This window comes from Artemia sp. Qi Xiang Cuo, chromosome 13 (genome assembly GCF_049724085.1).
Source record: "Artemia sp. Qi Xiang Cuo chromosome 13, ASM4972408v1, whole genome shotgun sequence".
NCBI classification, from domain to species: domain Eukaryota; kingdom Metazoa; phylum Arthropoda; class Branchiopoda; order Anostraca; family Artemiidae; genus Artemia; species Artemia sp. Qi Xiang Cuo.
In genome coordinates, this window is record NC_142806.1 from 6,094,435 (window position 1) to 6,118,725 (window position 24,291).

The following is a 24,291-nucleotide window of genomic DNA, read 5'->3' on the forward strand; positions in this document are numbered from 1 at the left end:
CTCTGATATTTTTGCGAGCATCCCTTCCATAATAACCATATATTCTCCTAGGGCATAACTTACAACGCCTGCCCTCGGGCCCTGGGGTGTCGCTTCCAGAGTATTTGTTATATGGTCTTTGAACTATTTTTAAGAAATGGCTATCTCGAAGTTCTTATCGGATGGGTTTGAGGAAAAAATAGCGTGGAGGGGGGAGGCTAGGTGCCCTTCAATCTCTATTGACTCTTAAAAAGTGAACTAGAACTTTCAATATCCAATCAAATGAGCCGTCTTTGAAGGGTATACTAGTATCCCTTCCATAAGAACCATATATTCCCCCAGGGCATAACTTACAACGCCTGCCCCCCTTGGCCCTAGGGGTTGTGTTGACACCGGAGTTTTGTTATATGATCTTTGAACTATTTTAACAAAATAGCTATTTAAAAAATTTTATCGGATGCATTTGGGAAAAAAGGGCGTGGGGGGGCTGGTTACCCTCCGATGTCTTTTGACGCTTAAAAAGTGAACTAGAGCTTTCAATTTCCAATAAAATGAGCCCTCTCTGAAGTTTATACGAACATTCCTTCCATAAGAACCATATATGCCCCCAGGGCATAACTTATAACCCTTGCCCTGAAGACTGTGGGAGGAGTGTCCAGTCAAAGATATAATTTCCAGAACTTTTAACTACGTTGAACAAAATGGCAATCTCAAAATTTTGATTGGATATGTTTGGGGAAATAGAGGGCTTGGAAGGGGTGTTAGTTGCCTTCCAATCACTTTTGACTATTAAACAGGGCACTAGCCATTTAAATTTCCAATCGAATGAGCCCTTTTTGAAGTTTCTACGACAACGCATTCTATAAAAACCTTATATGCCCCCATAACTTACAACCCTTGCCCTGAGGGCTAGGGGGGGGGGGTTGTCATCCTCAAAGACCAAATTTTCAGAATTTTCAACTACTTTGAACAAAATGGCTATCTCAAAATTTTGATTGGATGTGTTTGGGGAAAAGGTGGGCTTGAGAGGTTAGTTGCCCTCCGATCACTTTCGACTATTAAAAAGGGCACTAGCCCTTTGAATTTTCAATCGAATGAGTCCTTTTGTAGTTTCTGCGACAAAGCTTTCTATAAGAACCTTATATGTTCCCCTTGGCATAACTTACAAACCCTGCCCTGAGTGCTGTGGGGAGAGTGTCTCTTCAAAAACATAATTTCTATCTGGAAATCAACTATGTAGAACAAAATGGCTGTCTCAAAATTTTTATTGGATGTGTTTGGGGTAATAGTGGGCGTCGAAGGGGTGTTAGTTGTCTTCCAATCACTTTTGACCCTTAAAAAGGGAACTAAAACTCTCGATTTCCGATCGAAAAAGCCCCCTTTGAAGTTTTTACGACGACCCCTTCCATATGAAGTGCCTCTGGGGGAAAAATAAAAAATAAATAATAATAATAAAATGTTGGAGCCGTATGGCTTTTACTATAGGCAACGCTATAGCGTTGCCTCTGATGCGCCATTAAACATAGGTAAAGATCAAAATATTGCCTATTTGCCAGAAGATACAAAGCTGAGATAGCCAATCAATTTTTTATTATCGAAGATCATTAACTGAAGGTTTTACAGTCTTCTATTCATCTCAAAACAAAGGGCTTGCGAAATTATTTTAGCAAAAAGTAACATAATGGACATAAAAGCACAATAACATTAAGGACATAAGGACGGAAATTATTTTATCCAACAAGGAAATATTTAAATGCTAATCTTTTATAATGTTTTAAGTAGTACATTTTTCTAAATGTAATAATCACTAATGTTTTCATTACCTTACAGTACCGATCAGCCTTTACCCTGCCTCCCCCTCCCAAAAAAAGAAAAAAGCAAATCTGCCATTGGAATTTTTTCAGATTCTCAATAAAATCAAACACCATAATAGCTTGTAACAGTGTAGTGGACGAGGCCGAGTTTCACAATTAATAGTTTCCCGGTCCAATCCCGCGTGTCGCAAGGAATCCTATGAATCGCTTTCATTGTTTATAATTGTTTGAATGTTCGAATTTTAATTCCAACTATAATTTTCTAAAATTTGGTGCATTAAGTAGTTTTAAAGAAAATCTACTTCTAATGTTTCGCCACTGAAAAAATTAATCATGTTGTTTCTTGACTTGTCAATTTCAAGTTCAAAAAATATTTTGTAGGTTTTATCTTAGCAAGTTTAGCAACAAATTCTTTTATTGGAGTATTTTGGTCAAAATCGTCTAGTTCGAAGTAGTTTTCTGCTTAAAATATCTGGAAATGTTCTTAGATATAAGTAAATGTTCCTGGAAATAAGTAAAATCAATAAAGATTTTACTTATTTTTGTTCCAGAGTATAATCTTGGGAAATTCTGGGAATCTTGGCATAGCGAACGATACCTATGAGCTTGCTCAAAATACAGTTAATGAAGAATTCTTTTTGGAGAGGGGGGGTGTTTTCGCCGTCCCTAGCCAATATTTTCTCAAATCACCCTCTCATTCTCTTTTTAGCTGCCCTTCCTTCTAAGATATATGATTAAAACTTTTGGAATAGCAGTCTTGTTCAAACTAGTCAATAGAGTCAAACAACTGTACCTCTGGCGATGAATTAACCCCCACGGCCTTTGGGACAGGGGTTTTGAGTTATGTAAGTGTCCCATTGCTTATATACAATTTTGAAGATTGGGGAAAGGTGGCATGTCTGATTCTGAGTCTTCAAAAACGGCAAGAATATTAAGGTAAACCTTTTAGAAAATGCTGAGGGGGGGATATCAAACAAAATCAAAGCATACTATATGCAGGAGGGTTTTCAAAAGGATACAACAGCAATTTTTAAGGAACGTTTAAGGATGTTAAGTTTAAACTTTGAAGGCATGCTGGGAGGCATGTTGAAAAAGAAAGGTAGGGCAGCTACCTTTCTTTGCATGTAAGCTACATGCAAAGCAAACTTAAAACGAACAAAAACCAATTAAACAAGAGTTTGGCTACTGCCCGCTTCCCTATCTGTAAAAGTCAAAAGCCTAATGCGTCATACGCAATTTACTGAAAACAAATTATATCACAAATATTTTCTTTTGTACTTACAACATTGAAAATAAAAATAAAAATTACAGGAAAATAAAATATTGAACTGCTGAGCTTTAAGAAATTAATGTCATTATATATCAAATATTGAGTTAATTTTATTAGTTGTTTCCAAGGACTGTTCAAGACACATATAGTTTTTAATATAGGTTTCACGTATAGTTTTCTTTCCAGTAGGCACACGCACAATGCACATGATTTCTTTACTCCCCTCTCCCAGAATCTGAAGATCAAAATAAGCTTTTACATAATTCCTCCTTTTTCGTATAATTCAGCTCTTTTTGCACTTTTTGGAAATATCTTTACTGCCCTTCACAAGGTGATTCAAATTAAATTTTTTTTCGTGCCTCAGCTAACCATTCAATAAAATTCCGTTTAAAAAAGCCACGCTTATTGTACTGTATTACGCTTGTGAGCATGTAATATTTTATTTTCTATTCCTATGAAGCATATAATTGATGCGTGAAAAAACAATTCGTCTGTAATATATTTTTTCTCCGAGTAATTATTGTTTATTCTAAACATGTTTAAAGTTAAACAAAACCCAAATAACTGAAGCAATAAATAGGGCAGATTAAAGTCACGCTTTTTGTTCAGTTTTAGCCAATTCAGCAAGAATTATGACAAAAAAAAAACAAAAACAATTTATAAATCCGGATGCTTGTCTACATTTTCACCGTTATCTTACGTCACGTGTCCAGATTTGTATGGTTTAGATAGCATATGGTGCACCTTACTGTATCTGTGGAATAAGGATTTATAATAAAAAAAAAACAAGAACATTTTTACTTGTGTTTTTGGCTAAAGATTTCAAAATAAAAGCCTTGGTTGGAAATAAAAGCTCTGACTTTTATGGCTCAGTTAGACTTGGCTAGGAGATAGGCGTCCGTACGATTTAGTTCCAGGTTCCATTTGAGTTTTTCTAACACTTATCCTCCAAACCTCGAGTTGTACGATTTTTTTACGTTTTCTACATAATATAATATAATTCTGACATTTATTGTTTTTTTAATTTCATCAGAAAGAGCGAGAAGAGTTTCAATTTTGCTTTCGGTTTGAAGAGTTCAAAACATAATTTCTATTTCCATAGAATCGTTGAAATCGGCTCGGAGACAAGAGTCTGGTTGAGTCAGCTCTGAGCCCATTTGAGACCTACTGACCCATGCCCTCTAGATCTTGATTTTTAAATTTTTTTCAATGTTTTCATTTAATTCGGTATGATACCTACTTTTATTGTTTTTCCAGATTTTTTGATTTCGTCATAAAAAAAATGAAATTTATTTTAATTGTGTTTTTGGTTTAAAAAGTTAAAAAAAATCCATTTTTATAGCTTGCTTGAACTCGGTTATAAGATAGGAGTCCGTATAAGTCACTTCTTAGGCCCGTATGAGTCTTTCATAGGTTTAACCTGGGCTTTACATTTTTTCGCAGTTGAAAAAGTTTGGAAGAATAAGAAGACAAGTCTGTAAACCAGACTAGAATATTGTAAGCTACGGTGATGACAGGGGTCACGTATGGTTCTGAAGCATGGGTACTCCGAAAAACAGAGAAAGATCTACAAGATGTTTTCCACGGAAATTGCCTATGGTTTTGCATACCCTACTTTCTGACAATATTGTAAGCTACGGTGATGACAGGGGTCACGTATGGTTCTGAAGCATGGGTACTCCGAAAAACAGAGAAAGATCTACAAGATGTTTTCCACGGAAATTGCCTATGGTTTTGCATACCCGACTTACTGACAATATTGTAAGCTACGGTGATGACAGGGGTCACGTATGGTTCTGAAGCATGGGTACTCCGAAAAACAGAGAAAGATCTACAAGATGTTTTCCACGGAAATTGCCTATGGTTTTGCATACCCGACTTACTGACAATATTTCAAACAGTAAACTATACGAAAAATGTGGTTCAATCACGTTTTCTAGGGCTATAATGAAAGAAACGATGAGATGGCTAGGACACGTTCTGCGAATGAAGGATGACAGATTGCCAAAGATTGTCCTTGTCGGCCAAACGAAAGCGGGTTGTCCCAAATGGTGTGGGAGGATGTCGTAAGGAAAGATTTACGAGATATAGGAACTTCTTGGGAGGATGTAAAAAAGGAAGGCTTTAAGTAGATTGTACTGGAGGAGAAGCGTGCGTAGCTGTGTTAGCTTAAGGCAGCTTGGTGCTGCAGTGAGTTGTTAGTGGCAGTAGTAGTAGTATGAGTCTTTCCTACGCCGGCCCTCCAAATCCAGAGCTATACGATTTTTTTACGTTTTCCTTAAAATTTGGTATGATTCCGACCCCAATTGTTTTTGGAGTCTGTGATAAAATGACACTTATTTTCATTCTGTTTTTGAAAAGTCCATAATATAGTTTTGATTTTACAAGTTTGCTTGGACATGGTTCAGGGAAAGAATCCGTATGAGTTAGTTCTGAGCTCTAAATAAGTTCTTCTGGCCCGAGTCCTCCATCCTTAAAGCTGTACTATGTGATTGTACGAGCTGTTTGTTTTGCATATAATTCGACATAATGATGACTTTTATTGTTTTGTTTTTTTTTTGGTATTTTTGATACCGTCACAAGAAAATACAAATTATTATAGCCACCCTTTTCTTTTGATGAGTTCAAAATAATAGATTTGAAACAAAAATCTTGCAACAAGAATTACTTGGCTTTTAGAATTAAGAAATTAAGGCTTGTTTGGATTCAGTTTAGAAGTAAGAGTCCATATAAGTCCGTATAACGAAGTGACTTTAACAAATAGTAACCGAAGCTGTAAAAGGATTTTCGTGTAGGGGGTATTTTCCAAGGTGAGAACTTTCCGTGGGTAGGAAGTTTTTGGGAGAAATTTTCCATGGGATGTTTTACATGGAGGTCATAGGGAAAGGAATTCCGTGGCATGATTTGAAAAACACTCAGAAATCAAATTAAAAAAGACAAGTTTTTTCAACTGAAAGTAAAGAGCAGCATTAGAACTTAATGCAACCAGAAATTATTAGATGTATAAGGGGGGGTTGCCCCTTCCTCGGCCCTCATTCATTACGTTTAAGTTGGACTTTTTTTTCACAATTCTTTAAGAAAGACTGCTAAAACACAAGGGCCATTGAACTTGAACGAGAAGTATTTTTAAAGAATATTAAGACTTTAGCGTAAAGAGCGAGGATTGCGCAAGATCAGCCCCCCTCACATACGGAATTATTTCGGTTTGCTTTATGTTTTATTGCTAGTCCTTACTTTCAGTTGGTATATAGGGGGCTATTGAACTAAATCAAAACGATCTATGAGCATGTAGAATGTCAAAAGGGTAACACGGCAGTATCTCAGGAACGGCTTGCATTATCAAGCTGGACCTTTCAGGGTAAGTTGTAGGGGATTTTGAACTAACCAGAAGGGACTCTGGTTACAAATAGACACTCATTAATTACTGCGATTGCTGTAACTAATGGCGCTAATGATATTGAGGCGAAACTTTTAGGTGACGTTTAGGGGAAGTTTCAATTAAACAAAAAAAAACTATATTAATGCAGGTTTTCAAAACGGCATATAAATAATATTATGCGCAGTGCAACGATATCATAGATAGCAATATCAAAGAAACTTTTAAAGGAGCTCATTTGATTGACAATTAAAAGTTCTATTGCCCTGTTTAAGAGTTAAAGATGATTGGAGCGCAAGCAGCTCTCCTCCCAAGCCTATTAATTCTCCAAAGACACCCAAATCAAAATTTTGAGATAACCATTTTGTTCAGCCTATATGAACGGTCCATTAACCATATCGTTAGAGATATTGGTTATACCAACCACCACAGTTATGCAGATTACCTATTATACTTTAAAAATTAAAGTTGCTTTAAAACTGAATCCAAAGGCACTGTATGCATCCTGGTTGCTAACAAGACGTCTCAGCAATATCCCAAGAGTAACTCTTTCAGGGCCACTAATATTACTACTTCTGCTCTTACAATTTTTCTAAATCAAAAGAGTCTAAGTGTATCCAGGTTCTCAAAGAGCGTGAAAAGAATATTTTGAGAATGGTATTAAGTTTTAATTTTCAGGTCAACTTCAGGAGGTATAAAACTATATTAAAGAACACTATGTTTGTCCAGGTTTTCAAAAGGATTTGTGTTGTTACAATTGCTGAAGAATTCTCCCCGACATACAAATAGCAAGCAGAACTATGGATTTTTATAGAAAAAAAAACAGAAAAGCTATAAAATTCAGTTTTTTTTCCCAATGAAAAGACTATTTCAATAAAAATTAACAGAAATTAACTTACAAAATTTTTTCCACAAAACAAATTTTTCAATGAAAAGTAAAGAGATTAATATAACGAAAAAATGTGAATAAATAAAGTCAAATAGACTTTCAAGCGTAAAACTACCACAAATCACAATCAATAAATAAATAAAACCCAAAAAGAAAAGAAATTACAATAAATAACCGAATCAAACTCAAACATAGCGGAAATTAAAATAAGTAGGGCTGACGTACCCTATGCTTTTTGAAGACAAGAACATAATTTGCACTTTACTGAAAAAATAAATAAATATGGATTAACCGTTAAAATGCATATACTGATGACTTGACTTTACTTAAGTCCCGTTCAGCCTTTGTGGCTGTGTTGGGGCTTCTTCTCTTCTGAGCAAATGATGAATGTGGCGACGGTAGTTCGATCTGTCTGGCGCTAGACGAAGTAGCTGGGGGAGGTTATGGGCCGGGAAATTGTCGATCCATCTCTTACAAGGTCGGCCTCTGGGCCGCGTGCCGTGAACCCGTCCTTCGAATGTGATTTTTGGAAGCTGGTTGGCCGCCATTCACTGGATATAGCCAAGCCAGCGGAGTTGTTGGCTTCTGATCGGGTCCATGATGGTGCAGGGACAACGGAGTAGTTTTCTGAGGTCTTCAATTGAGACTCGATCAATGTAGGTAATCCTCGCAATGCGTCTAAAGCATTTAGTTTCAAATGAGGAGATTCTTCACTCATCACGAGCCTTTATTGACCAAGTTTCACTTGAGTATAAGGCGATTGGGATTATGAGAGAGTTGAAGAGTCGCACCTTCAGAGAAGTTGAGAGAGTCATGTTTTTCCAGATTGGCAAGAGGTTCCTGAAGCTGGCGCTTGTCAGGCCGAGTCTTTGTTTGATCGATTTCGAACAGTCGTTATCAGAAGTTAGGAGGCTCCCTAGGTAGACGAAGGAGTCAACATTTTCTACTAGCTCTCCTTTTATTACTGCACGTTTCTTGAAGCAGGGTCTCCAGACACCCACATAACCTTGGTTTTGGCTGTATTAACGACCATCCCAAAGGCCACGGTTGCTGACACTAGTTCGTCGGTGTCAGCTTGGAGTAGATGCTCTTGACTATTGAGTTTCTCGATGTCATCTGCGTATGCCAGTTTATCGATAAGCTTCCCTCCAATCTCTGCATCGTCAACAGTTTCAGCAAATGATAGCGCTGCGTTGAGGAATAGGTTTAAGAGGTGGATTGACAAGAGGCAACCTTGAAGAACGCCCACTGATGTCAGAAACTCCTCTGTCAATCCCTCGGGCGTCTGAACTTGGCTGACGAAATGTGAATACATGTCTCTTATCAGGATTACTATGTTTTCAGGGGCTCCATAGTGTAGCAGGATGGGCCATAATTCATCTTGCCATATCAAGTCAAAAGCCTGCTTGAAATCGATGAAGAGTAGTAGCAGTTCTTTCGCAGACTCGATATACGTCTCCATCATTTGCCGAGTGGAGAAAATCGGGTCTGTGGTAGAGCGGTCTTTTCGAAAGCCTGCTTGGAATTCCTCTAAGATATGGTTTGTCAAAGATTTCAGACGGTCAAGGAGTATTTTTGTAAGAATCTTCGCCGGTTGGCTAGTTAAACTTATTGGTCTGTAGTTGTTACAGTCGCCGTTTTCCCCCTTTTTAAAAAAGGGGACGATGGTGGCTTTCACCCAAGATCTGGGGAAGTGGCCCGTTTCCCAGACACTTGTTATGACTTTGTGATAGATATCAACCAGTTCTTCTGGGCCTGTTTTTAATAGTTCTGACTGAATACTATCCGGGCTTGGGGCTTTATTAATTTTTAGAGATTCTATTGCTGAGAGTACTTCATCTCTTAGTGGAGGAGGGCTTGGGTCTACTGGGTAGTGCGGTAGTGGGAAAGATAGTAAGATGTTTGGGTCGGACGTTATTGTGGGGTTCAGTTTTTCGCTGAAGTGATCCTTCCATCGTTCAATTCTTCCCTCTGAGTCCATGATTGGGAGCCCATGTTTTTCTAACAGTGTAGGAGCGGCCAAGGACTTCTTTTTTTACAGTTCACGGACTTTCTTGTATATGAAGTGGCTATTACCTTTTTGAAAGGCTTCTTCACACTCACGACATTTGTGATTGATGTAGCGTCGCAGAGCTTGCCGTATTTCCTTTTCTACTAGGCGCTTCAGCCTCTTGTACTCGTCCTTGCTTTGTCGATCTACCTTGTTAGCATTGGCGCGCTTCTGCACACATAGATCAAAAATTTCGTGGGTGATCCACGGTTTATCCGAATGGGTCTGAATTTCCAGGGTTTCACTAGCAGTTTCTCTGATGATAGATGGGCTTTCGTTTACCAATCGGTCAATTTCTTCTGCTGTTGGAGCTTTCATGGGTTGGATTCTCGACAACTTGTTTGAGAGTGCTGTTCTATACCTGTTCCTTGTTTCTATATTTTTCAGCAGGTCGACACGATATCTTGGTAAGCTTTTCTTAGGCCGTGGGGCTTCTGAATGCGCAAACAGAGCTCAGACATGACTAGAACGTGGTCCAAATCGAAGTCACCACCGGCTATGGAGACTGTGCTCAGTACTGATGATTTCCATCGCTTGCAGGCAAGTATGTAATCAATCATGTTTGCAGTGTGACCGTCAGGGGATCTCCCAGTAACTTTCCTTCGTTCTCTATCACGGAACATGGTGTTCTTTATGAAAAGTTCGTTATCCCCACGAAAGTCGATGAGAATTTCACCCCTGTGGTTCTGCCGCCCATTCCTGGACTTGCCCATGACGTCTTGAAGTCCATCCTTTGAGTGTCTGACAATGGCCTTGAAGTCCCCAATCACGAACAGAACATCTCTCTTGGGAGCAGTGTCAACGGTTTGTTGGAGTTGACTGTAGAATTTTTCGGCTTCTTTTCACTCCGGGACGAGTCTGGGGCGCAAACTTGGATTATGGTCATGTTGGCAATGGATCCTTTCAGACAAATGATGATAATACGTTCAGAGACAGGATGGACGTCAAGAAGAGACTGTTTGGCTCGCTTGGAGAGTAGGAAACCGACACCTTGGCGGTGAACTCCATCACTTCTTCCAGAGGTGATGAGCATGATGTCGTTTATTCTTTCTATTCCTGTGGAGGGAAGGTGAGTCTCAGATAGTCCAACGATGTCCCTGCGGTAACGGTTCATCTCGTTTAGGACTAGTTCCCTTTTTCCTGGTTTGGCTAATGTGCGTACGTTTAGCGTTCCTAGTGAGAGATATGTTTTTGGGGTTAGGATAAACGAAGTCTTCTCCGACTGGAGAGTAGTCAAAACGGATAAATGATCGTCGGCTGCCCTGGACGTGGTAACAAAATAATTTTCATTATCAGCAATATCATTCTCGCAAATTGGAGTTCTTGGTCTTATACCGTCAGTTACCCCGGACGCGGTAGCATGAGTTTTTACTTTCTTATTCGCCATTTTCATCATTTATATTCAAGAGAAGGAGTTTCATGGCTAATTTGTCGGGGTAGACGTAAGCCACTCCTCTCTACCCTTAGCAGAGACCATTGTCCATGCAGCTGGATCGTCTGCCCTTCACAGTTGTCCCTCTAGGAAATGATCCTCCCGCTCGGTGGTCTGCGACGCCGAGCCATTTTTCCCATTGCTGGGGGAAGGTGTGTAACCGCTGGGACATGTCCACACGTCAGTGGGCCCTACATGGTGTACATCAGAGGGGCCTTCCTCCTCCTCCACCTGTATTTCAGACCCCCGGGCGAGGGTGTCCCAGTTTTAATTATGCACCCCCGGGAACTAGGTCCCCCCAAGGTCCGCGCCTTCTATGAAGGTATCCTACATATCTGTAGGACGTCCCCTTATCCGCCACCTGGGGACACGCTGAGTGCCCTGGGGGAGGCCCCCTACTAATAATATGACCTATACTGATATTTATTCCTTAAACCCTTAATAATTTTTTATTTATTAAAGTCAAAATAGCGAAAACATTTAAAATTTCATTGGCTTTCAGCAGCAAGAAATCTTTTTACTTTCAAGTGCATTTGCTTTCGGATATAAAACGTTATATCCAAATATTTTTTTTTAATAATTTTAACTTACAGCTATGCCCACATTAAAGTTGGTTTGAAATTTTCCACGTCAATGATCTCCTAAAATTATTCATGAAGTAAAAGTAAACTCTTCTAATACCAAAGATTTTCAAAGCAAAAAAAGATGAAAATATGTTGAGGTCAACCGTATACTGTTCAACTTAATTATCTCGATACTTTTTTATTTTGAGGGCCCAGGTATTGGTCCAGCATTAAAAGCTTTTTTATTCACACCAAAACAGCTAGATATAGACGATGCAGCGTTTGTAGGTCTGTAACATCAAAAACATCGAAAACAAAAAAGACGATACTTTTTTTGCGTCAATTATATCTTGTTTTTCAACTTATTTATTTAAATATTTTAATTCTTATGCTTCACGTATGGATCGAGCACTGGCACATTTTTTTTTCATTCACAAAACCTCCAATTACATATATATATATATATATATATATATATATATATATATATATATATATATATATATATATATATATATATATATATATATATATATATATATATATATATATATATATATATATATTTATATATATATATATGTATGGACTTTGTTTTAAGGAGCACAGGAAAGGCAATGGGAGACCACGGAATCAAATGGGGAGGAAAAAGTCTCCTGGACTGGGATTATGCTGATGATTTAAGCATCCTAGATGAAAGTGTGAGCAAAATGAATGAAGTTTTAGAGATTTTGCGAGTTCAGGGTGCTAGAATTGGTTCAAAAATTAATGTTAGGAAGACTAAGTCACTAAGGCTAGGAATAAGTGAAGATGAAAAGGTAACTCTGGTTAATGAAAAGATTGATCAGGTGGGAAGTTTCACTTACCTAGGTAGTATTATTAGTAAAGATGGTGGGAGCAGTGAAGATGTTAAAAGTAGAATAGCCAAGGCTCAGGGTGTTTTTTCACAGTTAAAAAAAGTCTGGAAGACTAGGAAGATAAGTCTGCAAACCAAGATTAGAATCTTAGAAGCTACAGTGATGACATTTGTCAAATATGGCTCTGAAGCACGGACGCTCCGAAAAGTGGATGCAGGTTTGTTAGACGTTTTCCAGAGAAATTGCTTAAGGATTGTTCTGGGTACCCGGCCGACTGACTGTATTTCAAATAACAAGCTATACAAAAAAATATGGTTCAATACCGCTCTATAGGGTTATAATGAATGAAAGGTTGAGGTGGTTAGGGCACGTTCTACGGATGAAGGATGACAGACTGCCGAAGATTGTGCTTTTCGGCCAACCATCTAGGGCTAAACGGAAAGCAGGTCGTCCCCGTCTGGGGTGGGAGGACGTCATAAAGAAAGATTTAAAGGAAATGGGAACTTCGTGGGCGGGTGTAAAAAGGGAGGCTTTGAACAAATTGGGGTAGAGGAGGATCGTGCGTAGCTGTGTTGGCCTCAGGCAGCTTGGTTCTGCGGTGAGTTGTTATTAGTAGTATATATATATATATATATATATATATATATATATATATATATAGTGCAACATTTGTAGATATCTGACACCAACAAAACATTCAAAGATGAAAAGATGAAATTTTTTCTTGGCAGTTATATCTTGTATTTCACATTATTTATTTCTATATCTTAAACATTATGGATCCGTCGTGGATCCGGCACTGGCAAATTTGTTTTTTATTCATATTCAAACGACCCATTAGAAATAGATGATGCTGCATTTGTAGATCTCTTGTACGAACAAAAAATCCTATGGAGAAAAGATGAAAATATTATCATGTCAATTACATCCTGGTTTTCACAATATTTCATTTCTATGTTTTATACCTCATGCCTTCCAGCACTGCCATATTTCTTTCATACGCATGCAAACAATTAATTAGATATAGATGGTGCAGTATTTATAGATCTCTAACACCAACAAAACATCGAAAACGGAAAAATAAAAATATTGTTGTTCAATTATATTCTGTTTTCGCTTTATTTATTTTTATATCTCAAACCCTATGCTTCAGGTATGGATCCAGTACTGCCAGGTTTTGTTTCCACTCACATCCAAACGACCAAATAGACATAGGTGTTGCATTTCAAGATCTCGAACACCAAAAAACATCCAAAACCAAAAAGATGAAAATATTTTTGTGTCATTTATATCCCGTTAAAAAAAATTATTTTCATATTTGTATTTTACATCCTATGCCTTAGGTTTGGATCCAGCATTGCCTGGTTTTTCTCATTCATATCCAAAAGACCGATTAGACAAAGGTGATGCCACATTTGTAGATGTAATTCATACCAATGGTAAAGCTAGTCATAGGGCCAAAGGCCTTGGGTTTTTATCCCCTCTCGGTCATGCAGATTTCTATCCAAATGGTGGAAATTTTCAACTTGGTTGCAGAACAAGAATGGATGATCTGAGTAAGTGTTTTCAGTTTTTTGGATTGAAAATTTTTTAATTGAGGAACTCAGAAGCCTGATTCCTCAATTCCTCAATTGAGGAATTGAGGAATTCCTCAATTATTGAAATCTATAAATTCTCCTTTTTAAACGATTACTTGAGTCTTGCCATTGTACTGAATCAGAATTAGGATACATGCTTAATCTGAGTTAGTATACAATTTTGAGGTGAAAAACCTTGGATTGAGCTATTCAGAACCTAAATCATTCAACTCCTTTTATTCTTATAAATATTTTCTTTTTATTAGAAACGCTTGGCTTTGACTTGGTCAAAGCAGTTCTTGCAATGGACGGTAAGCAAGCAGTGACTTATTCGATAGAAACAAAAACTCTAGAAAAGTGGAATATATTCCCTAGCCTATATACCCTACTCTACGCTTCAAAGTGCTTTGAAGCAGGTTCTCATAAAATTAGACATACATAAAAGTAGTCCTTCCCACTTTTTCTTCTTCTTTGAAGTATTAGACATCCAAATAAAAATATTTTTCACCCCTCGAACCCATCTTAGGTCTATTCTTACCTGAAAAGCATGGTTTTCTAGGATTTTATTCTAATTGTTAAAAATTGCGAAGCTTTTAGTACAGTATCATAATTTCGTCAATGTTGCCAGGTTGAAATATCAAAATAAATAAGAAAAATTAGCTAGTCAAATTCGACAATGCTTTTCGTCCGTAAAAGCTTAAATAGTAACTATATGTTAGTTGTTTGGTGCAAAATGTTTTTAGCTTATTGTTTGCTGATTTTTCGTCAATTTTTTTTTAATTCGGCACCCTCTATTACCAAAAACTGCATATTTACACATAGAGGTTTATTTAACTAAAAATTGAATTTCTTATTTTTTTTTTTTTTAATTTTTAAGACATTCAGAGCTGTGTAAGTTTCTTCTTAACCAATTCAAACAATCAGGTTTCACTTTTACTGACCTTGGAACTTTAATAAAATTATGCATATAATTAATTAAGTATATAAAATAATAATTATTATTATACTATTATAATATTAATATATATTAATACTAATATATGAAATAATAAATTTAAAATATACAATAACTCAATAGAATTATTTTATATTAAAATTAACATAAAATTATGGAGCTTAAGGCAAGCTACAACTTCGCGGTGTGGGACAGGGGGGCTAAAGTTACTTGGCAATAATCTTGGACGTGACTGAGTCTCTCTCTCAATAAAGGTCTTGAAACCCTAATATATGATCTGTGAATTGATTGTTCAATTAGAAATGGGTCAAGTTCAAAATGATGACCCTTACCTATCTCTAGGAAAATGTGAACTTTGCACCCATTTGTTAAGCTTTAATTTCCAACCGGTTATCTGCGGCGGGGAGAAACCGCGGTGAAACCCCTGAACAACAAGTCTTAAAATAATTGTATTCTCGTATTTCTTGTGTCTGATCCAACTTTCTTTCTGAAGTATGACCTTTTTCTTAAGACATTTCAAGTATTATAATTCCGTAATAAAAATGCCTAAAACTTGCTTGTAAGCATGCACTTGCTGAAAAGCAGGAACGTGCAAATTTGTATACGAATATAAAGCATTTGCGGGCACGTACACTGGAGTTTATTTAAGGAGAAGGGGTGCGAAATTCACCAAGAAATTAAATAAATATTTGTAAATTATGTGAGTAATTGATATTTTACTAAAAATTAATATTCTGAGGGCCCGGCCCCAAGCCTCTTCACCTCTTGTACATTACTTTCACTTTGCTATTGTATTTATTTTAATACGTATGATAAAACTAAAACCCCGACCTAGCCCCCTATAAACGCACCGTTTTTTTCCCGATACTGACTGAGCGATGTATTCTTACATTTCGTTCACATTAATGTTTGAAATATGTCCGTAATTTTCTTTGAATCTTCAATTTTTTAACTAAAGGTTTTTAACTTAGTATATTCCGCTTTTGTTTCTATAGCACGGAATAAGGTAATGGCAACCATATCTTATGATAGCGCTTTTTGCAGATGATCTTGAAGATTTTGAGGGTTCAGGGTTTCCTAGTGTCATGCTACTTGTAGATGACACTAATAGCATGCAACATGCTACTAGTGTCATCTACAACTACAGACGTGATTTTGAATCTTCTTTTGAACTACGTTTTATTTTCCCCATTTTTAGCAGAGGTTCAACATCTTGCAAAGCAAGTCTTTGAGCACTCAGTGTGGGTGTCTCCTCTTATCGGTCTATTGGACCGTACAGTGGAACCTATGGCTCTTTTAAGCCGTTCGGTTTATGTAATTGGTCCCATGGTTGCCATGGTTGCACACACAAATTTTACTAAATTTAGTAGAAACGGACCTGCGTTAGTAAATCTAGTAATAGACTATTAAAATTTTGAAATTTTTTTTAATTTAGTAAGTTTTTTAGTAAATTTACCAGAAAAAGAATTATTCGGCTCAAACAATGCTAGAATCATCTGAAGTTTTGTCTGACGGCAGTTTCTTGTCTGTCGAGCACCAAAAACTACCAATAGCAGTAAACTGCTGTCTACTCAGACAGTAAATTACTGTGCAATATATGGAGCTGATCAAAGCAACAGAAGGATCGATGCAATCGAGCTTCTTGAGTACTTCATAGGTGCCAAGACAGCATCCGGTAAGGAGATGGCAAGAAAAAGCTGTCAAGTACAGACATGGCTTACTAGGCGGGGTGTTGCTCGCAATCCGTTTTCGGGTAGAATCTTTTCTCCCAGTAAGATACTGTAGGAATGGTGAGGCAACTGTTGCCCTTTTGAATTCACTTCTTAAAGGTGCAAACGGACATCTGTTGTCCGACTCGGTCAAGTCTGCAAGAAGTGATTTGAAGAAACAGGACAGTAGTTTACCGACCGGTGAAAATTCACAGCAGGTTGTTGTTTCTCTTTCTCCGACTGTCGTAACTGACTCCCATGGAACGAAACATAGTCTAGTAACAGAATCATGAAGGAGTCGTAAAAAAGAGACCCTTCAAGGTGGATATTGCTTCTGTACTGCGCAAGTCCACTTCTACCTTCAACCAATCAGAAACAGGTCCACGCTTTCTAGGGAAAAGAAATATTCCACTTCCCCCAGCTCCAACGAATTGACGTTGTCAGCCTATGCAGCGACATCTTTAGTTTTAATAAAAAAATTAAATAAAATTCGAATGACAAGCGACAGTAGTAGGTTTATTTGAAAGAAAACGAAAGAAAAGAGAAAAGGACAGAGAAAAGAGGAAAAGAGAAAAAAAGGAGAAAAAGAGGAAAGAAGATTATGAAAATCCTATTGTTTATCCTGCTTTAATAAAAATCGATGCTTGATAGTGCGGGCGAAAATTTTTTGGAGGATTTAGTAAAAACAGATGCGATTTAATAAATGTTCCCTCTCAAATTTAGTAAATACTTCCAGGCCAGGGTGGTAACACTGATTGGTCCAATTGATCCTTGAGCAGTTAAGAGTGCGAGTTTGACTAGTTAAGAAGGTAAATATTTAGAAACGTCAAAGAAACAGGAAGCAAAAAACCTACGAAAACCAATTAGGCGTAAATATAAACCATAAAGAATTTCAAACAATTCGTGGTAACGAACTGTAAGTAAGGAGCGACCCGGCTCAATGGTAACCGAAACTCTAGAAAACGGGTTTTTGATACCAATAGATACTTTACTTACTTACTTAAAGGTCTTGCTCGGCAGCGTCACCAGCGTAGAGGGAACCAGTCGTCAGTGCCGTCAGTCTTCTCCAGAGTGGTCGGTTCAGGGCGAGGGTTGTCACTTCAGCCGGGTTGATGTTTCTGGAGGCGAGCCGATCACGGATGAAGTCTGCCCATCTTGTGTGTGGTCTTCCCCTAGGATGCCCCCAGCCTGTTGCAGCTGGGTCGAAATCGAAGATGAGCCGGGCGGGTGTTTGGGCAGGCAGACGGAGCAGATGACCGTATCAACGCAGCGAGCGAGACTCAAGCTGCTCGGAAAGGGGTGGGAGTTTGAAGGACCTGAGGATTTCTGAATTTCGTACCCTGTCGGGCCATCGGGAGCGTTCGATTTTTCGGAGGTGTTTCGTCTGGATGGCATCTACCTTCAGCGTCTGTGTCTGAGTCAGCGACCAAGTCTCAGCAGAATAGAGCATAATGCTGGCAACCGAAGCAGAGTATATTCGGGCTTTGGTGAGACGGCTGATCTGGGGTTTATGGAAGACTGTTTTTAGAAAGCGACCGAAGACAGAGTTTGCTTTTGCCGCTCTTGCTGATATTTCGGCATCTAGGCTTCCGTTTGAGCAGACAATTGAACCAAGGTAGGTAAACTGCTTGACTACCTCTACAGTTTGGCCACAAATTTCTACAGATGACAGGGGGTTGGACGGCGTTTTCTCAACGGGCATTATCTTGGTCTTCGACCAATTTATTTTCAGACCAAATTTCTCAGCGGCAGAGGCCAGTGTTTCCAGTGTAGTTTTGAGGTCACTAATGTTTTCGCATATTAGCGCCACGTCGTCGGCAAAGTCGACGTCTGAAAGAACTCTTCCAGCAAAGCCTATGCCAAACGGCTGCACCTTCTGTGTTTTGATAGATACATCAAAAGAATCAAATTTTAATGCTGATTTCAGATATTTAACTTTCATCAAGTTTAGTCCTACCCATCAAAATTTACGCGCCTGAGAAAATTTGGCTGATTTTTGAAAAAAGAGGAAAAGACCCCCTAAAAGCTATAGAACCTTAATGGAAATCACACCATCATATTCAGCGTATCAGAATACCCTAGTGTAGAGGTTTCAAGAACCTATCTACAAAAATGTGGAATTTTGCATTTTTTGCCAGAAGAAAGATCACTGATGCGTGTTTATTTGTTTGTTGTTTTTTTCCCAGGGGTATTGTATCAACCCAGTGGTCCTAGAATATCGTGGGAGGACTCATTGGAACGGAAATTAAAAGTTCTAGTGTCCTTTTTAAGTGACCAAAAAAAAAAAATGGAGGGCAACTAGGCCCACGCTCATTTTTTCCAAAAGTCACCTGATCAAAATTTTGAGATAGCCATTTTGTTCAGCATGGTTGAAAATATGATAACTATGTCCTTTAGGATGACTTAATCCCCCAAAGTCCCCGGGGGGAGGGCTGAAAGTTATGAACTTTACCCAATGTTAACATATAGTATTGGTTATTGGGAAGTATATTGACGTTTTCAGGGGGAATTATTTTTGGTAGTAGGGGGATGGGTGGGTCGGGGGTTATGAGGGAGGATCTTTACATGAAGAAGGTTTTCATGGAGGAAGGGACATTGCTATGAAGGGGGCGCCGGATTTCCCAACATTATTTAAAAAAAAGGATCAGGAATTAAATATAAAAAACACGTTTTCCAACTGAAAATAAGGAGCAACATCAAAAGTTAAAACGAACAGAAAATATTGCTTGTATGATTGGGTTCACCCCCTAGTAAATACCTCGCTCTTTAAGCCAAAGATTTCTTAGTACTTTCATAAGAGCTATTTATTCTAAATAACGGCCTTTGTGATTAAGGGGTCATTTTTCAAGAATTTGAACAAAATTTGAACTTTAGCTTAAACAGCGAGATATTGACTAGGGGGCGAGCCCCCCTAATATGCATATTAAAAATATATGAAAATATATTTTTTTTTTAACTGAATGTAAGGAACGACGTTAAAACTTAAAACGAACAGAAATTATTCCGTATATGAAAGGGGCTGTCTCCTCCGCAACGCCTCGCTCTTTACGCTAAAGTTTGACTGTCTCACAACTCAATTTTTAAAAAAATAAAAAACGTTAGCGTAAAGAGCGAGGTGTTGAGGAGGGGACAGCCCCTTTCATATACGGAATAATTTCTGTTCGTTTTAAGTTTTAACGTCGTTCCTTACTTTCAGTTAAAAAAAACTTGTTTTTTTTATTTAATATCAAGACAAATCAAAATTTGGCGCTAAAAATTTAATCAGGATTAATGTAATAAATGGCATATAGAAATCATGTGAATTAGAACAATTAATCCCACTGATTGAGCATTTATCAAAAGCCGTTATTGGTAAAACTTCTAATTTTATGGTAAAATATGAGCATAAAGAAAAAAGATCGGTTCTAGTGTTCTAATACAAACACTTATGCAAGGGGATGAGGCCTCAATTCCCCTACACCTTAAAATCCAAATGTTTAAGCATTTTTCGAATAATATTCTTTGTTTCTATATAACTTGCCTGTTTTTACTTTATATTTCTTAATCATCCCTGACATTTTAGCTACCTGGTCTGATGCCTGAACAGGTTACATATCTAGTCCAACGTCTAGGCTAATATGTTGAGAGCCGAAAGTTGAATCTTTCCTTCTGGAAATGAAATCCGAATAACGGAGTTCCTAACTTATTTAAAAAAAAAGGTTACGAATGGACTATTTCTATTTTGGCACGATGATATGGTCTTTATACATCGGGTAATGGTAGCCAGATTTTGTCGATATTACCAAATATTATAGCCAGAGTAAAAGTAAAAAAAAGAAAAAAAAAACAGGATAACAGGGCGCCAGAATTTTTTTTTTAGGGGGGGGGGGTCCTCCTGGATTCGCCAGTGGCCGGATCTCAGGATTTTAAAGATATTTTCAAGGCATTTTTACTGGATTATAGATTGTGCAAGATTTTAAAATGTATAAAGATTTTAAAAACATTTGTATTTTCCATATTATTCAATGCTTTAATTTTGTATTTCTTAAATCTTCCTCTGTCCACTTTTCTATCTACCTGACCTAATGCCTGAAAAGGTTACTCTTATAGACCAATAAGTTTTTGAGAATTGAAAGTGAAATTTTTAATCTGGAAATGAAACCCCCGGTGACGGAGTTTCTAATTCATATTTGTTCTTCAAGTGACAAGTGTTCATTCCTTTTTTAGCGCGATAATACGGTCTTTATACATGAAATTTTTCAAGCCGGACTATAACCTTGGTAAAATAGAACGAAACAAATTCAATTAAATGAATCTACAAAATTCACCCCATAGTTTATTACGCTTGCTAAAAAACATTTTCGATGCGCAAGTACGACAGCTTTCTAAACATTTTAAGAGCTGAGTGTCAAAGAAATTACTATATACTGCAAAAGTGCATATAAAAATGAAAATGAACAAAATAAATAACGAAATATTCATTACTCATGCATTATATCTTGCTATTTATGTTTATTACTTGTTATTCAATTTTAAATTGCTATGGCCTTGTACAAGACTAACGGAATCTAATGAATGCATTAGAGGCGTGGAATGTGTTGAAAAAAGTCTATAGCTAGCTTATGCATTTAGAAAGGGGGATTTAACTAGTGCCTCTCCCTCAAACTTGAGATTTTAGCAGTACTCATAAATTGCTCTGTTTTCTAAATAATTTCTTTATTTTTGATGTATACAAATTGCAAATTGCAATTGCAATTCAAATCCTAATTCAATTTGCCCCCTTCCTTCTGAAACAAATTTCACCTCATGTGCGCATCACACGTGTACATGCCACATCTAAGAAACAAGAGTTGTCCATAAATCAAAGACCGCATTCCCATAGAAGATCCATAATAGAGAGTAGCAAAAAAGTAATCTCAAAGAGACTGTGCTGGTTCGCCATTTCCTAAGAAATAGCGAACCATTGCTCCTTTGTCAGATTGGTGCAGGTGGCTCCTTTTTCAACGGGGTCAGGTGAAGAATTAGTGAGAAATTCTCAAAAGTCACCTTGAGCCCTTTTGGAGATTCTGAGTTTGGCAGAGATAGCAGCTGACTCAGGCTTTCCTATGAGCTGGCACAAGTCCTCAACAGACAGGAGTTAATCATCATATGCATTTTTTCTGAATGCCTAGTGAGGTGCTTGTGGCTGGATCTACAAAGAGCGCAAGTATAAGAAAAGCAAACAACAAATTTTTAATATGTTCCTGTACCAACGGGGATCTTTGAGTCTTAGCTTCGCTCCCAATCTTCTTGTGTTATTGCTTTCTCCAGAATGTTACTGCAATTACTACTACTACCAACAACTTACTGCAACACCAAACCACTTCAATCCAACAAAGCTACAGACGCTCATCCTCCATCTTAATACATTCAATGCCCCCCTCTTGAAACTCTCCCAAGAAGTTACAGTTTCCTTTGAATCTCTCCTTACATCTTTCTTTTTTATTCAGGGACGACCAACTTTGAATTTGATCAACTTGGTTGAAGACGAGAGCCAAGCCGTGGTTAATTAGAGTAAAGCCAAATCATTAAATTACATAGGCTAACTCTAATTAGAGTAAAGCCAATTTTTTAAGTTATATAGGCTACCTCTAATTAGAGTTAGCCAAATTCAAATAGTCTATCACTTCTGTGAGCCATTTGAAGGCAATTGGAGGCGAAAAAAAGATTCAAATATTTATGACCGACTATGTCCACAGGACTTGCGGGCAAGTGAATGACTGAGATTGTTTATATTATATGAGCTTTGTCTGGAAATGCAATGGAGTCGACCTCCTTTTTGTTTGGCCCAAGGTGGTCAACCGAGAAGGATGGTCTTTGCAATATGTGATCCTTCATCTTCAGAAAGTGTCCTAGCCATTTCAACCTCTCTCTCATTACAACCCTGGAACGCTGGATTTGACCACATTTTCCCCAAGATTACTTTTTGAAATACAGTCAGTCAGAAAGTAATCCATAGACAATTTATCTGTAAAACGTCTAGCAAAAATCCTCCTCCGTCTTTCTTAGAACCCACATTTCATAATCATATTCGATAAATGTCATCACTGTAGCTTCTAGTATTTTAATCTGGTTCGCAGAATAAACCTCCTATTCTTCCAAACTTTTTTCAACTAAAAAAAAAAAACAACAACACCTGGGTGTTATAATACCATAATATGGTATTTTTTTATGTAATTTACACGAATTTTGGCTGTTTTAGTGAATGTGCCCTCCCGAAAAAAGATACTGCTCACGTCTCTGATGAAACTTGTGGTACATTTCTTTGCAAATGAATATACTTTTCAAACCGTAGAGAGAAAGAGAGATTAATATCTATAATTCCTTAGTAAATAATATGCCTTTATTTCATTAGTTTATCTCACTGACTGACTTTCGTACGCCAATCACATCATATTTTCATGTCTGCAGAGCTATTTAGTCCAGCTTTTTAAAACCAAGTTGGCTTTTAAACCAATGAGTTTTATATCAATGAATGAGTTTCAACCAATGGATTTGAATTTCGCCTAAAATTTTCTTCTTTCTGAAATTTTAAGCCATTAAAGAGCTTAAAAAGTTTAAAAAGTTTCTGAGTCACAAGATTCTTCACAAGTTTTTATTTTTCTGTGTGGCTTCTATTCTATTCAGATATAAACTCTGGAATCCATTTTGAGACCAGATTCGTCGAAACGACGAAAAAACAGACGAATCGCAGGGAAATAAGAAGACATTTTGCAGAACTGAAAAATAGACCGGCTTGCGCAAAAATAGGAGGATTTTCTAAAGCTGAGAAATGTTTTAAAAAAAATGTTAGTTTTTTCTTACCCAAGTTATTAGTCTAAATATTCTTAACCGAATGAGATGGCTACAAAGTGAATCACAAAGTATGCCAAAGATATGTGACTATTTTCTGTGATTATTCTTTTGGGACTATTTAGATGTGTGATTCTTTTCTAGTCACTAGATAACTGCCACTCAATCCGGTGGAACAAGTAACTGCCAAGCTTGTGGCCCCATACTCTTCCTTTTATTAATTCTCTAAATATATCTTTGTAGTTTTTCTCTAGTCAGTTTCTAAGGCGACATGCTACCGTTGTGTTAGTTCATATTTAAACTAATGGATAGATGGCGTCAATGCAAGGGTTAGTGTCATTACAGGGGTATTATTAGGGTTTTAAAACCTCATGGACATGGCAAGGTTTAGTGGAAAAAAAACTTGTCATTTTATTTTGGATTCAGTTTATAATTTTCAGCCAAAAATTAACGGATTTTAATGTATGCTTATCAGAAATGTTTTTGTTACAATAGAAACTTAAAAAAATTCACCAAACTTTTGCCAAGACATGCTATTGTAAGGACCTTTATCTTTTAAGAAGTTTCCAACTTTATATTTTAAATTGGCCTTTTTGACCATCCATCTAAGGCCAAAGGAAAAGGTGGCTGACCCAGAAATGGCTTGGAAGAGGTCGTTGGCCCGGGTTTAAAGGAAATTATAACTTCTTGAGAGGGGTAAAGACGGAAGCTTTGAATAGATTGGGATGGAGGAAGAGCATGTGCATCTGTGTTGGCCTCAGACGTCTTGGTGTTCTCGTGAGTTGTTAGTAATAGTAGCTATGAGCATCAAAAGAATGTAATGTACTATACAGCATTATTTAACCACACTTGGATGGATTTCTGCTGGGTTTATTTTTTCTGAAATTTAGAACATCAGAATAAATTATCAATCCGGGTTCAACAATGTATCCAAGTTCCAGGATACCCTTAGCTAAAGACTAAAGATACTTCAATGGCAAAAATAAATTCATTAAAACCAGTAACGGCGA

General features: G+C 37.4%; 1 protein-coding gene across 1 annotated transcript in view; it reads left to right on the forward strand.

Annotated features, from left to right (window-relative positions):
- LOC148944882 (lipase member I-like) overlaps positions 1–24,291 on the forward strand; it is a 138,344-nt gene that overhangs the window by 85,664 nt on the left and 28,389 nt on the right. The window contains exon 5 of the mRNA XM_089098631.1: positions 13,574–13,786. Within this exon, the coding sequence (XP_088954757.1) occupies positions 13,574–13,786 (213 nt within the window). The remainder of the gene's footprint in view (positions 1–13,573; positions 13,787–24,291) is intronic.